General features: G+C 46.1%; 1 protein-coding gene across 2 annotated transcripts in view; it reads right to left on the reverse strand.

Annotated features, from left to right (window-relative positions):
- Window positions 1-17,591, reverse strand: part of LOC124040442 (calcineurin subunit B type 1-like) — a 61,840-nt gene that overhangs the window by 11,296 nt on the left and 32,953 nt on the right. For both annotated transcript variants that reach the window (XM_046357645.1, XM_046357647.1), the window contains one exon: window positions 7,773-7,949. In XM_046357645.1, the coding sequence (XP_046213601.1) occupies window positions 7,773-7,949 (177 nt within the window). The remainder of the gene's footprint in view (window positions 1-7,772; window positions 7,950-17,591) is intronic.

The following is a 17,591-nucleotide window of genomic DNA, read 5'->3' on the forward strand; positions in this document are numbered from 1 at the left end:
TGATAGACTCCATCCAATTTGCTGAGTAGAGTGTTGGAGGCTATTTTGTAAATGACATCACCAAAGTCCAGGATCGGAAGGATAGTCAGTTTTACGAGGGTATGTTTGGCAGCATGAGTGAAGGAGGCTTTGTTGCGAAATAGGAAGCCGATTCTAGATTTAACTTTGGATTGGAGATGCTTAATGTGAGTCTGGAAGGAGAGTTTACAGTCTAACCAGACACCTAGGTACTTATAGTTGTCGACATATTATAACTCGGAATCGTCCAGAGTAGTGATGCTAGTCGGGCGGGTGGGTGCGGGCAACGATCGGATGAAGAGCATGCATTTAGTTTTACTAGCATTTAAGGGCAGTTGGAGGCCATGGAAGGAGTGGTGTATGGCGTTGAAGCTCGTTTGGAGGTTTGTTAACACAAAGAAGGGCCAGATGAAGGGCCAGATGTATACAGAATGGTGTCGTCTGCATAGAGGTGGATCAAAGAATCACCCGCATCATTGATGTATACAGAGAAGAGAGTCGGCCTGAGAATTGAACCCTGTGGCACCCCCATAGAGACTGCCAGAGGTCCGGACAACAGGCCCTCCGATTTGAAACACTGAACTCTATCCGAGAAGTAGGCGAAGCAGTCATTAGAGGCTGTTGAGTCTGCCGATAAGAATACGGTGATTGACAGAGTCGAAAGCCTTGGCCAGGTCGATGAAGACGGCTGCACAGCATTGTCATTTTTTTGTTGCTGTTGAATTTTACCCCCTTTTCTCCCCAGTTTCGTGGTTTCCAATTGTTAGTAGTTACGATCTTGTCTCATCGCTACAACTCCCGTACAGGCTCGGGAGAGACGAAGGTCGAAAGCCATGCGTCCTCCAAAACACAAAAGCCAGCCGCACCAATGTGTCGGAGGAAACACCATGCACCTGGCGAACAGGTTAGCGTGCACTGCGCCCGGCCCGCCACAGGAGTCGCTAGTGCGCGATGAGACCAGGATATCCCTACCGGCCAAACCCTCCCTAACCCGGATGATGCTAGGCCGATTGTGCGTCGCCCCACGGACCCCCCGGTCGCGGCAGGCTGCGACAGAGCCTGGGCGCGAACCCAGAGTTTCTGGTGGCACGGCTAGCTAGACCACTGCGCCACCCGGGAGGCCCTCAGTACTGTCTTTTATCGATGGAGGTTATGATATCGTTTAGGACCTTGAGCGTGGCTGAGGTGCACCTGTGACCAGCTCGGAAACCAGATTGCACAGCGGAGAAGGTACAGTGGGATTCGAAATGATTGTTGATCTGTTTGTTCACTTGGCTTTCGAAGACTTTAGAAAGACAGGGCAGGATGGATATAGGTCTGTAACAGTTTGGGTCTAGAGGCAGGGCAGGGCAGGATGGATATAGGTCTGTAACAGTTTGGGTCTAGAGGCAGGGCAGGGCAGGATGGATATAGGTCTGTAACAGTTTGGGTCTAGAGGCAGGGCAGGGCAGGATGGATATAGGTCTGTAACAGTTTGGGTCTAGAGGCTGGGCAGGGCAGGGCAGGATGGATATAGGTCTGTAGCAGTTTGGGTCTAGAGGCTGGGCAAGGCAGGGCAGGATGGATATAGGTCTGTCACAGTTTGGGTCTAGAGGCAGGGCAGGATGGATATAGGTCTGTAACAGTTTGGGTCTAGAGGCAGGGCAGGGCAGGATGGATATAGGTCTGTAACAGTTTGGGTCTAGAGGCAGGGCAGGGCAGGATGGATATAGGTCTGTAACAGTTTGGGTCTAGAGGCTGGGCAGGGCAGGGCAGGATGGATATAGGTCTGTAGCAGTTTGGGTCTAGAGGCTGGGCAAGGCAGGGCAGGATGGATATAGGTCTGTCACAGTTTGGGTCTAGAGGCAGGGCAGGATGGATATAGGTCTGTAGCAGTTTGGGTCTAGAGGCTGGGCAGGGCAGGATGGATAATCTGTAACAGTTTGGGTCTAGAGGCTGGGCAGGGCAGGATGGATATAGGTCTGTAACAGTTTGGGTCTAGAGGCTGAGCAGGGCAGGATGGATATAGGTCTGTAACAGTTTGAGTCTAGAGGCAGGGCAGGATGGATAATCTGTAACAGTTTGGGTCTAGAGGCAGGGCAGGGCAGGATGGATATAGGTCTGTAACAGTTTGGGTCTAGAGGCAGGGCAGGATGGATATAGGTCTGTAACAGTTTGGGTCTAGAGGCTGGGCAGGATAGATATAGGTCTGTAACAGTTTGGGTCTAGAGGCAGGGCAGGATGGATATAGGTCTGTAACAGTTTGGGTCTAGAGGCAGGGCAGGGCAGGATGGATATAGGTCTGTAACAGTTTGGGTCTAGAGGCAGGGCAGGATGGATATAGGTCTGTAACAGTTTGGGTCTAGAGGCAGGGCAGGGCAGGATGGATATAGGTCTGTAACAGTTTGGGTCTAGAGGCAGGGCAGGGCAGGATGGATATAGGTCTGTAACAGTTGGGGTCTAGAGGCTGAGCAGGGCAGGATGGATATAGGTCTGTAACAGTTTGGGTCTAGAGGCAGGGCAGGATGGATAATCTGTAACAGTTTGGGTCTAGAGGCAGGGCAGGGCAGGATGGATATAGGTCTGTAACAGTTTGGGTCTAGAGGCAGGGCAGGATGGATATAGGTCTGTAACAGTTTGGGTCTAGAGGCTGGGCAGGATAGATATAGGTCTGTAACAGTTTGGGTCTAGAGGCAGGGCAGGATGGATATAGGTCTGTAACAGTTTGGGTCTAGAGGCAGGGCAGGATGGATATAGGTCTGTAACAGTTTGGGTCTAGAGGCAGGGCAGAATGGATATAGGTCTGTAACAGTTTGGGTCTAGAGGCAGGGCAGGGCAGGATGGATATAGGTCTATAACAGTTTGGGTCTAGAGGCAGGGCAGGGCAGGATGGATATAGGTCTGTAACAGTTGGGGTCTAGAGGCAGGGCAGGGCAGGATGGATATAGATCTGTAAAAGTTTGGGTCTAGAGGCAGGGCAGGATGGATATAGGTCTGTAACAGTTTGGGTCTAGAGGCAGGGCAGGATGGATATAGGTCTGTAACAGTTTGGGTCTAGAGGCAGGGCAGGATGGATAATCTGTAACAGTTTGGGTCTAGAGGCAGGGCAGGGCAGGATGGATATAGGTCTGTAACAGTTTGGGTCTAGAGGCAGGGCAGGATGGATAATCTGTAACAGTTTGGGTCTAGAGGCAGGGCAGGATGGATATAGGTCTGTAACAGTTTGGGTCTAGAGTGTTTCCCCCTTCCAGATTTTGCAGTTCTTTCAGAACATCAGCTGTCTGGATTTTGGTGAAGGAGAAGCGGGGGGGGGCTTGGGCCAGTTGCAACACTGTCACCCCCATGCAGAGCTGTTGCCCGGGGTATGGGTAGCCAGGTGGAAAGCATGACCAGCCGTAGAGAAATGCTTTTTGAAATTCTCAAATATCGTGGCTTTATCGGTGGTGACAGTGTTTCCTAGTCTCAGTGTAGTGGGCAGCTGGGAGGAGGTACTCTTATTCTCTATGGACTTTACAGTGTCACAAAACTTTTTAGAATTAGTGCTGCAGGATGCACATTTTTGTTTGAAAAAGCTAGCCTTAGCTTTCCTAACTGACCGTGTGTATTGGTTCCTGACTTCCCTGAAAAGTTGCATATTTGAAGCTAGTGCAGTACGTCACAGGGTGTTTTGTGCTGGTCAAGGGCAGTCAAGTCTGGAGTGAACCAAGACATGTACCTGTTCTTAGTTCTACATTTTTTGAAAGCGGCATGCTTATTGAAGATGGTGATGAAAGCACTTTTAAAGATCAACCAGGCATCCTCTACTGATGGGATGAGGTCAATGTCCTTCCAGGATACCCGGGCCAGGTCGATTAGAAAGGCCTGCTCGCAGAAGTGTTTTAGGGAGCGTTTGACAGTGATGAGGGAAGGTCGTTTGACCGTGGACCCATAGCGGACGCAGGCAATGAGGCAGTGATCGCTGAGATCCTGGTTGAAAACAGCAGAGGTGTATTTAGAGGGCAAGTTGGCCAGGATGATATCTATAAGGGTGCCCATGTTGACAGATAAAATAACAGCAACTTGATCAGAAATACAGTGTAGACATGGTTAATGTTGTAAATGACTATCGTAGCTGGAAACGGCTGACTTTTTAATGGACTATCTACATAGGAGTACAGAGGCCCATTATCAGCAACCATCACTCCTGTGTTCCAATGGCACGTTGTGTTAGTTAATCCAAGTACAGAGACCCATTATCAGCAACCATCACTCCTGTGTTCCAATGGCACGTTGTGTTAGCTAATCCAAGTACAGAGACCCATTATCAGCAACCATCACTCCTGTGTTCCAATGGCACGTTGTGTTAGTTAATCCAAGTATATAATTTTAAAAGGCTAATTGATTAAAGAAGCAATAAAACTGGCCTTTAGACAACTTGAGTATCTGGAGCATCAGCATTTGTGGGTTCGATTACAAGTACAAAATGGCCAGAAACAAAGAACTTTCTTCTGAAACTTGTCAGTCTATTCTTGTTCTGAGAAATGAAGGCCATTTCATGCGAGAAATTGCCAAGAAACTGAAGATCTCGTACAACGCTGTGTACTACTTCCTTCACAGAACAGAGAAAACTGGCTCTAACCAGAATATAAAGAGGAGTGGGAGACCCCGGTGCACAACTGAGCAAGAGGACAAGTACATTATAGTGTCTAGTTTGAGAAACAGATGCCTCATAAGTCCTCAACTGGCAGCTTCATTAAATAATACCCGCAAAACACCAGTCTCAACGTCACAGTGAATGCTGACCTTCTTTGGCGGAGATGCTGGCCTTCTAGGCAGAGTAGCAAAGAAATAGCCATGTCTCAGACTGGCCAATAAAAAGAAAAGATTACGATGGACAAATAAACACAGACACTGGACAGAGAAAGATTGGAAAAAAGTGTTATGGACAGACGAATCTTGTGGTGTTCGGATCACAAACAAGAACACTCGTGAGACGCAGAAAAAATGAAAAGATGCTGGAAGAGTGTTTGACACCATCTGTCAAGCATGGTGGAGGCAATGTGATGGTCTGGGGGTGATGGTCTGGGGGTGATGGTCTGGGTGTGATGGTCTGGGTGTGATGGTCTGGGGGTGATGGTCTGGGGGTGATGGTCTGGGGGTGATGGTCTGGGGGTGATGGTCTGGGTGTGATGGTCTGGGGGTGATGGTCTGGGGGTGATGGTCTGGGGGTGATGGTCTGGGTGTGATGGTCTGGGGGTGATGGTCTGGGGGTGATGGTCTGGGGGTGATGGTCTGGGGGTGATGGTCTGGGTGTGATGGTCTGGGGGTGAGGGTCTGGGGGTGAGGGTCTGGGGGTGCTTACATGGGGGTTAAGTGGGAGATTTGTACAGGGTAAAAGGGATCTTGAAGAAGGGAGACTATCACTCCATCTTGCAACGCCATACCCTGTGGACGGCACTTAATTGGAGCCAATTTCCTCCTACAACAGGACAATGACCCAAAGCACAGCTCCAAACTATGCAATAACTATTTAGGGAAGAATTAGTCAGCTGGTATTCTGTCTATAATGGAGTGGCCAGCATCATGCTGTGTGGACGTTTTTCAGAGGCAGGGACTGGGAGACTAGTCAGGATCGAGGGAAAGATGAATGGAGTAAAGTACAGAGAGATCCTTGATGAAAACCTGCTCCAGAGCCCTCAGGACCTGAACCCGATCAAACATCTCTGGAGAGACCTGAAAATAGCTGTGCAGCGACGCTCCCCATCCAACCTGACAGAGCTGGAGAGGATCTGCAGAGAAGAATGGGAGAAACTTCCCAAGTACAGGTGTGCCAAGCTTGTAGTGGTATACCTTGAGGCTGTAATCACTGCAAAAGTACTGAGTAAAGGGTCTGAATACTTATGTAACTGTGATATTTCAACAACAAAAAACAGCGTATTTTTGCTTTGTCATTATGGGGTATTATGATGTCATTATGGGGTATTGTGATGTCATTATGGGATATTGTGATGTCATTATGGGGTATTGTGATGTCATTATGGGGTATTGTGATGTCATTATGGGGTATTGTGATGTCATTATGGGGTATATTATGGGGTATTATGGGTCATTATGGGGCATTAAACCCCTACAACTCATCCAGAACGCCGCAGCCCGTCTAGTGTTCAACCTTCCCAAGTTCTCTCACGTCACCCCGCTCCTCCGCTCTCTCCACTGGCTTCCAGTTGAAGCTCGCATCCGCTACAAGACCATGGTGCTTGCCTACGGAGCTGTGAGGGGAACGGCACCTCAGTACCTCCAGGCTCTGATCAGGCCCTACACCCAAATAAGGGCACTGCGTTCATCCACCTCTGGCCTGCTCGTCTCCCTACCACTGAGGAAGTACAGTTCCCGCTCAGCCCAGTCAAAACTGTTCGCTGCTCTGGCTCCCCAATGGTGGAACAAACTCCCTCACGACGCCAGGACAGCGGAGTCAATCACCACCTTCCGGAGACACCTGAAACCCCACCTCTTTAAGGAATACTTAGGATAGGATAAAGTAATCCTTCTCACCCCCTCCCCCCTTAAAATATTTAGATGCACTATTGTAAAGTGGCTGTTCCACTGGATGTCATAAGGTGAATGCACCAATTTGTAAGTCGCTCTGGATAAGAGCGTCTGCTAAATGACTTAAATGTAAATGTAATGTATTGTGATGTCATTATGGGATATTGTGATGTCATTATGGGGTATTGTGATGTCATTATGGGGTATTGTGATGTCATTATGGGGTAGTGTGATGTCATTATGGGGTATTGTGATGTCATTATGGGGTATTGTGATGTCATTATGGGGTATTGTGATGTCATTATGGGGTAGTGTGATGTCATTATGGGGTATTGTGATGTCATTATGGGGTAGTGTGATGTCATTATGGGGTATTGTGTGTAGATTGATGAGGGGGAAAAAACATTTAATCAATTTTAGAATAAGGCTGTAGCGTAACAAAATGTGGAAATGCACTGTATATACACAGGTTAGAGAGGCTGGAGCAGGGGACTGCCACACTGGGCGCCGTGGAGCAGTTGTTGTGGAAGTGCCTTGCTCAAGGGCACAACGGCAGGCAATGACATCTATTTGATACCAGCAACTCTACAGTTTACATTCTCATTTCCCTCCAGATTTTCCCCGTCAGACCCAGGATTCGAATTCGCAACCTTCCAGTTACTAGCTCACGTCTCAAACCAGCCTATTATATATATATAGGGCGGCAGGGTAGCCTAGTGGTTAGAGAGTTGGACTAGTAACCGGAAGGTTGAAAGTTCAAACCCCCGGGCTGACAAGGTACAAATCTGTCGTTCTGCCCCAGAACAGGCAGTTAACCCACTTGAAAATAAAAATTTGTTCTTAATTAACTGACTTGCCTAGTTAAATAAAGGTTCATTTTTAAAAATTAATATATAATAATATTCAGCCATTTTAGCACTCTGTCTCTAGCCTGGATGCGTGCCAGTCTGTTCCATATGGAATAGTCGTGCATAATGGAGTAGGAAAAAGCACAAACAGATCTGGGACCAGGCTATAGAAGGAGACAACAGATCTGGGACCAGGCTATAGAATGAGACAACAGATCTGGGACCAGGCTATAGAAGGAGACAACAGATCTGGGACCAGGCTATAGAAGGAGACAACAGGTCTGGGACCAGGCTATAGAAGGAGACAACAGATCTGGGACCAGGCTATAGAAGGAGACAACAGATCTGGGACCAGGCTATAGAAGGACACAACAGATCTGGGACCAGTCTACTCTGGCTTACCCTTGAAGTCCACCTCTCCGTTTCCATCGGTGTCGAAGATGTCGATGACCCTCTGGACCAGTGGGTTCTGCTGGAGTTCAGGCAGGGACATGAACTCCTCCACGCTAAGGGATCCAGAGTTATCTAGGTCCAGTTTCTTAAACCTCTTTCCCAGACGCTTAATCTCATCAGCATCGACTGGAGAGAGAGAGAGAGAGAGAGAAGAGAGAAGAGAGAAGAGGAGAGAGAGAGAGAGAGAGAGAGAGAGTGAGAGAGAGAGAAAAAAGAGAAGAAGGAGACAGGAGAAAAGACAGGAGAAAAGAGAGAGAGAGACCAGGCAGTTAAACATACAGTACACATTGGGAGCAGAGAGGTTCCATTACAGTGAGGTCATTTAACTGGCAGACCCTCTTATCCAGAGGGACTTACACTTACAACCAAGGTAGGCAAGAGCAAGACAACCACATATCTCAGTAAAAGGTATCAGTTTACCTAGATGTCCTGGAATATAGACATGCAACACATTAACACATGCATGGTTACCCAGCAAACCTTGTACCTACATACACAATGACTACTGACATCCTCCCTACCTACACAGACCTGATACAACAACAGACCTGATACAACAACAGACCTGATACAGACCTGATACAACAACAGACCTGAGACAACAACAGACCTGATACACCAACAGACCTGATACAACAACAGACCTGATACACCAACAGACCTGAGACAACAACAGACCTGATACAGACCTGATACAGCAACAGACCTGATACAACAACATACCTGATACAACAACAGACCTGATACAACAACAGACCTGATACACCAACAGACCAGATACAACAACAGACCTGATACAACAACAGACCTGAGACACCAACAGACCTGATACAGACCTGATACAACAACAGACCTGATACAACAACAGACCTGATACAACAACAGACCTGATACAGACCTGATACAACAACAGACCTGATACAACAACAGACCTGATACAACAACAGACCTGATACAACAACAGACCTGATACAACAACAGACCTGAGACACCAACAGACCTGATACAGACCTGATACAACAACAGACCTGATACAACAACAGACCTGATACAACAACAGACCTGATACAGACCTGATACAACAACAGACCTGATACAACAACAGACCTGATACAACAACAGACCTGATACAACAACAGACCTGATACAACAACAGACCTGAGACAACAACAGACCTGATACAACAACAGACCTGATACAACAACAGACCTGATACAACAACAGACCTGATACAACAACAGACCTGATACACCAACAGACCTGAGACAACAACAGACCCTGATACAACAACAGACCTGATACAGACCTGATACAACAACAGACCTGATACAACAACAGACCTGATACAACAACAGACCTGATACAACAACAGACCTGATACACCAACAGACCTGAGACAACAACAGACCTGATACAGACCTGATACAACAACAGACCTGATACAACAACAGACCCGATACAGACCTGATACAACAACAGACCCTGATACAACAACAGACCTGATACAGACCTGATACAACAACAGACCTGATACAACAACAGACCCTGATACAACAACAGACCTGATACAGACCTGATACAACAACAGACCTGATACAACAACAGACCCTGATACAACAACAGACCTGATACAGACCTGATACACCAACAGACCTGATACAGACCTGATACAACAACAGACCTGATACAGACCTGATACAACAACAGACCTGATACAGACCTGATACAACAACAGACCTGATACTCCCAGTTAGGGGGAGTGATGAGCTCTACAGCAGAGTCTCACAACTCAATCGCTGGTTGAAAACTGTTTTCTGCCCCTCCCAAAAGATAGAATTTGTAGATAATTGGCCCTCTTTCTGGGACTCGCCCACAAACAGGACCAAGCCTGACCTGCTGAGGAGTGACGGACTCCATCTTAGCTGGAGGGGTGCTCTCATCTTATCTGCCAACATAGACAGGGCTCTAACTCCTCTAGCTCCACAATGAAATAGGGTGCAGGCCAGGCAGCAGGCTATTAGCCAGCCTGCCAGCATAGTGGAGTCTGCCACTAGCATAGTTAGTGTAGTCAGCTCAGCTATCACCATTGAGACCGTGTCTGTGCCTCGACCTGGGTTGGGCAAAACTAAACATGGCGGTGTTCGCCTTAGCAATCTCACTAGGATAAAGACCACCTCCATTCCTGTCATTACTGAAAGAGATCATGATACCTCACATCTCAAAATAGGGCTACTTAATGTTAGATCCCTTACTTCAAAGGCAATTATAGTCAATGAACTAATCACTGATCATAATCTTGATGTGATTGGCCTGACTGAAACATGGCTTAAGCCTGATGAATTTACTGTGTTAAATGAGGCCTCACCTCCTGGCTACACTAGTGACCATATCCCCGTGCATCCCGCAAAGGCGGAGGTGTTGCTAACATTTACGATAGCAAATTTCAATTTACAAAAAAAATGACGTTTTCGTCTTTTGAGCTTCTAGTCATGAAATCTATGCAGCCTACTCAATCACTTTTTATAGCTACTGTTTACAGGCCTCCTGGGCCATATACAGCGTTTCTCACTGAGTTCCCTGAATTCCTATCAGACCTTGTAGTCATTGCAGATAATATTCTAATCTTTGGTGACTTTAATATTCACATGGAAAAGTCCACAGACCCACTCCAAAAGGCTTTTGGAGCCATCATCGACTCAGTGGGTTTTGTCCAACATGTCTCTGGACCCACTCACTCTCACAGTCATACGCTGGACCTAGTTTTGTCCCATGGAATAAATGTTGTGGATCTTAATGTTTTTCCTCATAATCCTGGACTATCAGACCACCATTTTATTACGTTTGCAATTGCAACAAATAATCTGCTCAGACCCCAACCAAGGAACATCAAAAGTCGTGCTATAAATTCACAGACAACACAAAGATTCCTTGATGCCCTTCCAGACTCCCTCTGCCTACCCAAGGACGCCAGAGGACAAAAATCCGTTAACCACCTAACTGAGGATCTCAATTTAACCTTGCGCAATACCCTAGATGCAGTTGCACCCCTAAAAACTAAAAAAATGTCTCATAAGAAACTAGCTCCATGGTACACAGAAAATACCCGAGCTCTGAAGCAAGCTTCCAGAAAATTGGAACGGAAATGGCGCCACACCAAACTGGAAGTCTTCCGACTAGCTTGGAAGGATGGTACCGTGCAGTACCGAAGAGCCCTTACTGCTGCTCGATCGTCCTATTTTTCTAACTTAATTGAGGAAAATAAGAACAATCCGAAATTCCTTTTTGATACTGTGGCAAAGCTAACTAAAAAGCAGCATTCCCCAAGAGAGGATGACTTGCACTTTAGCAGTGATAAATTCATGAACTTCTTTGAGGAAAAGATTATGATTATTAGAAAGCAAATTACGGACTCCTCTTTAAACCTGCGTATTCCTCCAAACCTCAGTTGTCCTGAGTCTGCACAACTCTGCCAGGACCTAGGATCAAGAGAGACGCTCAAGTGTTTTAGTACTATATCTCTTGACACAATGATGAAAATAATCATGGCCTCTAAACCTTCAAGCTGTATACTGGACCCTATTCCAACTAAACTACTGAAAGAGCTGCTTCCTGTGCTTGGCCCTCCTATGTTGAACATAATAAACGGCTCTCTATCCACTGGATGTGTACCAAACTCACTAAAAGTGGCAGTAATAAAGCCTCTCTTGAAAAAGCCAAACCTTGACCCAGAAAATATAAAAAACTATCGGCCTATATCGAATCTTCCATTCCTCTCAAAGATTTTAGAGAAGGCTGTTGCGCAGCAACTCACTGCCTTCCTGAAGACAAACAATGTATACGAAATGCTTCAGTCTGGTTTTAGACCCCATCATAGCACTGAGACGGCACTTGTGAAGGTGGTAAATGACATTTTGATGGCATCGGACCGAGGCTCTGCATCTGTCCTCGTACTCCTAGACCTTAGTGCTGCTTTTGATACCATCGATCACCACATTCTTTTGGAGAGATTGGAAACCCAAATTGGTCTACACGGACATGTTCTGGCCTGGTTTAGGTCTTATCTGTCGGAAAGATATCAGTTTGTCTCTGTGAATGGTTTGTCCTCTGACAAATCAACTGTACATTTCGGTGTTCCTCAAGGTTCTGTTTTAGGACCACTATTGTTTTCACTATATATTTTACCTCTTGGGGATGTTATTCGAAAACATAATGTAAACTTTCACTGCTATGCGGATGACACACAGCTGTACATTTCAATGAAACATGGTGAAGCACCAAAATTGCCCTCGCTAGAAGCATGTGTTTCAGACATAAGGAAGTGGATGGCTGCAAACTTTCTACTATTAAACTCGGACAAAACAGAGATGCTTGTTCTAGGTCCCAAGAAACAAAGAGATCTTCTGTTGAATCTGACAATTAATCTTAATGGTTGTACAGTCGTCTCAAATAAAACTGTGAAGGACCTCGGCGTTACTCTGGACCCTGATCTCTCTTTTGAAGAACATATCAAGACCATTTCGAGGACAGCTTTTTTCCATCTACGTAACATTGCAAAAATCAGAAACTTTCTGTCCAAAAATGATGCAGAAAAATTAATCCATGCTTTTGTCACTTCTAGGTTAGACTACTGCAATGCTCTATTTTCCGGCTACCCGGATAAAGCACTAAATAAACTTCAGTTAGTGCTAAATACGGCTGCTAGAATCCTGACTAGAACCAAAAAATTTGATCATATTACTCCAGTGCTAGCCTCTCTACACTGGCTTCCTGTCAAAGCAAGGGCTGATTTCAAGGTTTTACTGCTAACCTACAAAGCATTACATGGGCTTGCTCCTACCTACCTCTCTGATTTGGTCCTGCCGTACATACCTATACGTACGCTACGGTCACAAGACGCAGGCCTCCTAATTGTCCCTAGAATTTCTAAGCAAACAGCTGGAGGCAGGGCTTTCTCCTATAGAGCTCCATTTTTATGGAACGGTCTGCCTACCCATGTCAGAGACGCAAACTCGGTCTCAACCTTTAAGTCTTTACTGAAGACTCATCTCTTCAGTGGGTCATATGATTGAGTGTAGTCTGGCCCAGGAGTGGGAAGGTGAACGGAAAGGCTCTGGAGCAACGAACCGCCCTTGCTGTCTCTGCCTGGCCGGTTCCCCTTTTTCCACTGGGATTCTCTGCCTCTAACCCTGTTACGGGGCTGAGTCACTGGCTTGCTGGGGCTCTCTCGTGCCGTCCCTGGGGGGGATGCGTCACCTGGGTGGGTTGATTCACTGTTGTGGTCGGCCTGTCTGGGTTCCCCCCACCCCTTGGGTTGTACCGTGTCGGAGATCCTTGTGGGCTATACTCGGCCTTGTCTCAGGATGGTAAGTTGGTGGTTGAAGATTTCCCTCTAGTGGTGTGGGGGCTGTGCTTTGGCAAAGTGGGTGGGGTTATATCCTTCCTGTTTGGCCCTGTCCGGGGTGTCCTCGGATGGGGCCACAGTGTCTCCTGACCCCTCCTGTCTCAGCCTCCAGTATTTATGCTGCAGTAGTTTATGTGTCGGGGGGCTAGGGTCAGTTTGTTTATCTGGAGTACTTCTCCTGTCCTATTCGGTGTCCTGTGTAAATCTAAGTGTGCGTTCTCTAATTCTCTCCTTCTCTCTTTCTTTCTCTCTCTCGGAGGACCTGAGCCCTAGAACCATGCCCCAGGACTACCTGACATGATGACTCCTTGCTGTCCCCAGTCCACCTGGCCATGCTGCTGCTCCAGTTTCAACTGGCCTGGGCCCTAGGACCATGTCCCAGGACTACCTGACATGAGGACTCCTTGCTGTCCCCAGTCCACCTGGCCATGCTCCTGCTCCAGTTTCAACTGTTCTGCCTTACTATTATTCAACCATGCTGGTCATTTATGAACATTTGAACATCTTGGCCACGTTCTGTTATAATCTCCACCTGGCACAGCCAGAAGAGGACTGGCCACCCCACATATGCTCTCTCTAATTCTCTCTTTCTTTCTCTCTCTCGGAGGACCTGAGCCCTAGGACCGTGCCCCAGGACTACCTGACATGATGGCTCCTTGCTGTCCCCAGTCCATCTGACTGTGCTGCTGCTCCAGTTTCAACTGTTCTGCCTTATTATTATTTGACCATGCTGGTCATTTATGAACATTTGAACATCTTGGTCATGTTCTGTTATAATCTCTACCCGGCACAGCCAGAAGAGGACTGGCCACCCCACATAGCCCGGTTCCTCTCTAGGTTTCTTCCTAGGTTTTGGCCTTTCTAGGGAGTTTTTCCTAGCCACCGTGCTTTTACACCTGCATTGTTTGCTGTTTGGGGTTTTAGGCTGGGTTTCTGTACAGCACTTTGAGATATCAGCTGATGTACGAAGGGCTATATAAATAAATTTGATTTTGATTTGATTTGATACAACAACAGACCTGATACAACAACAGACCTGATACAACAACAGACCTGATACAGACCTGATACAACAACAGACCTGATACAACAACAGACCTGATACAGACCTGATACAACAACAGACCTGATACATCAACAGACCTGATACAACAACAGACCTGATACAGACCTGATACAACAACAGACCTGATACAACAACAGACCTGATACAACAACAGACCTGATACAACAACAGACCTGATACAGACCTGATACAACAACAGACCTGATACAACAACAGACCTGATACAGACCTGATACAACAACAGACCTGATACAACAACAGACCTGATACAACAACAGACCTGATACAACAACAGACCTGATACAACAACAGACCTGATATAACAACAGACCTGATACAGACCTGATACAACAACAGACCCGATACAACAACAGACCTGATATAACAACAGACCTGATACACCAACAGACCTGATACAGACCTGATACAACAACAGACCTGAGACAACAACAGACCTGATACAACAACAGACCTGATACAGACCTGATACAACAACAGACCTGAGACAACAACAGACCTGATACAACAACAGACCTGATACACCAACAGACCTGATACAGACCTGATACAACAACAGACCTGAGACAACAACAGACCTGATACAACAACAGACCTGATACAACAACAGACCTGATATAACAACAGACCTGATACAGACCTGATACAGACCTGATACAACAACATACCTGAGACAACAACAGACCTGATACAACAACAGACCTGATACAACAACAGACCTGATACAACAACAGACCTGATACAACAACAGACCTGATACACCAACAGACCTGATACAACAACAGACCTGATACACCAACAGACCTGATACAGACCTGATACAACAACAGACCTGAGACAACAACAGACCTGATACAACAACAGACCTGATACAACAACAGACCTGATACAACAACAGACCTGATACAACAACAGACCTGATACAGACCTGATACAGCAACAGACCTGATACAACAACAGACCTGATACAGACCTGATACAGACCTGATACAGACCTGATACAACAACAGACCTGATACAACAACAGACCTGATACAGACCTGATACAGACCTGATACAACAACAGACCTGATACATCAACAGACCTGATACAACAACAGACCTGATACAGACCTGATACAACAACAGACCTGATACAACAACAGACCTGATACAGACCTGATACACCAACAGACCTGATACAACAACAGACCTGATACAGACCTGATACAGACCTGATACAACAACAGACCTGATACAACAACAGACCTGAGACAACAACAGACCTGATACAACAACAGACCTGATACAACAACAGACCTGATACAACAACAGACCTGATACAGACCTGATACACCAACAGACCTGATACAACAACAGACCTGATACAACAACAGACCTGATACAGACCTGATACAACAACAGACCTGATACACCAACAGACCTGATACAGACCTGAGACAACAACAGACCTGATACACCAACAGACCTGATACAGACCTGAGACAACAACAGACCTGATACAGACCTGATACAACAACAGACCTGAGACAACAACAGACCTGATACAGCAACAGACCTGATACAACAACAGACCTGATACAACAACAGACCTGATATAACAACAGACCTGATACACCAACAGACCTGATACAACAACAGACCTGATACACCAACAGACCTGATACAACAACAGACCTGAGACAACAACAGACCTGATACAGACCTGATACAACAACAGACCTGATATAACAACAGACCTGAGACAACAACAGACCTGATACAACAACAGACCTGATACAGACCTGAGACAACAACAGACCTGAGACAACAACAGACCTGATACAGACCTGAGACAACAACAGACCTGATACAACAACAGACCTGATACAACAACAGACCTGATATAACAACAGACCTGAGACAACAACAGACCTGATACAGACCTGAGACAACAACATACTTTAAAACACAGGCGGAAACAAACACAAAAATCAAGTTAACTACAAACATTGCCTGAAATCTTCCAGTTCAGTGAATGTACATCTGTTTTCGAGGTGGGTATAGTACAAACAGCCCTAGATGTCCCAGTCCCCGAGGAGAGTTTCCTGCCCTGTAGAGCTCCGACCATTACAGAGTACTGATCCCACCTAGTTTCTGTTGTCCCCCTCCCTCACAAGAGCATGGGCTAAACCCTGTAATAACACAGATACTAACAACAGTATAAGCTTAATCAGACACACCATGATCACGTGATCCAGTATACTGCTGCCCCCCCCTCACCCGCCTTATTAAATGAGAAGAACGAAACAGTGGAACAGGCTTTGAGGTCTAGATTTGAATTAGAGGACCCAAAGCGATGCTTTGTTACTCCAGATTTCAAATGTCTTCTCTAAATCATTTGTGTGTTTGAGTCTGGCTAATACCACTATGGCTGCATTGTCCACAGGGGCTAGCGTTGCTAAGACAGTGGGTTCAATTCCTGCTGGTAGAGCACGGAGGCTAGCGTCGCTAAGACAGTGGGTTCAATTCCTGCTGGTAGAGCACGGGGGCTAGCGTCGCTAAGACAGTGGGTTCAATTCCTGCTGGTAGAGCACGGGGGCTAGCGTCGCTAAGACAGTGGGTTCAATTCCTGCTGGTAGAGCACGGGGGCTAGCGTCGCTAAGACAGTGGGTTCAATTCCTGCTGGTAGAGCACGGGGGCTAGCGTCGCTAAGAAAGTGGGTTCAATTCCTGCTGGAACCACAGATACCAAAATGTGTGTGTGAATGACTGCAAGTTGGTTTGGGTAAAAGCGTCTCCTTAGCTTGAAATGTCTCCAAGTATTCAGATCCCTTGACTTGAGGTGGAGGTGCTGCCGTTTTTTAACGTTTTTTTTTAATACATTTGCAAAAATGTACAAAAACCTGTTTTTGCTTCGTCATTATGGAGTATTGTGTGTAGATAGATGAGGGGGGAAACTATTTACTCCATTTTAGAATAAGGCTGTAACGTAACAAAATTTGGAAATGGTCAAGGGGTCTGAATTCTTTACGAATGTACTGTAGATTATATACTGTAGGTTATATACTGTAGGCTATATACTGTAGGCTATATACTGTAGGTTATATACTGTAGGCTATATACTGTAGGCTATATACTGTAGGCTATATACTGTAGGTTATATACTGTAGGCTATATACTGTAGATTATATACTGTAGGTTATATACTGTAGGTTATATACTGTAGGCTATATACTGTAGGTTATATACTGTAGGCTATATACTGTAGGTTATATACTGTAGGTTATATACTGTAGGTTATA

This window comes from Oncorhynchus gorbuscha, linkage group LG07 (assembly GCF_021184085.1).
Source record: "Oncorhynchus gorbuscha isolate QuinsamMale2020 ecotype Even-year linkage group LG07, OgorEven_v1.0, whole genome shotgun sequence".
Taxonomy (NCBI): Eukaryota; Metazoa; Chordata; class Actinopteri; order Salmoniformes; family Salmonidae; genus Oncorhynchus; species Oncorhynchus gorbuscha.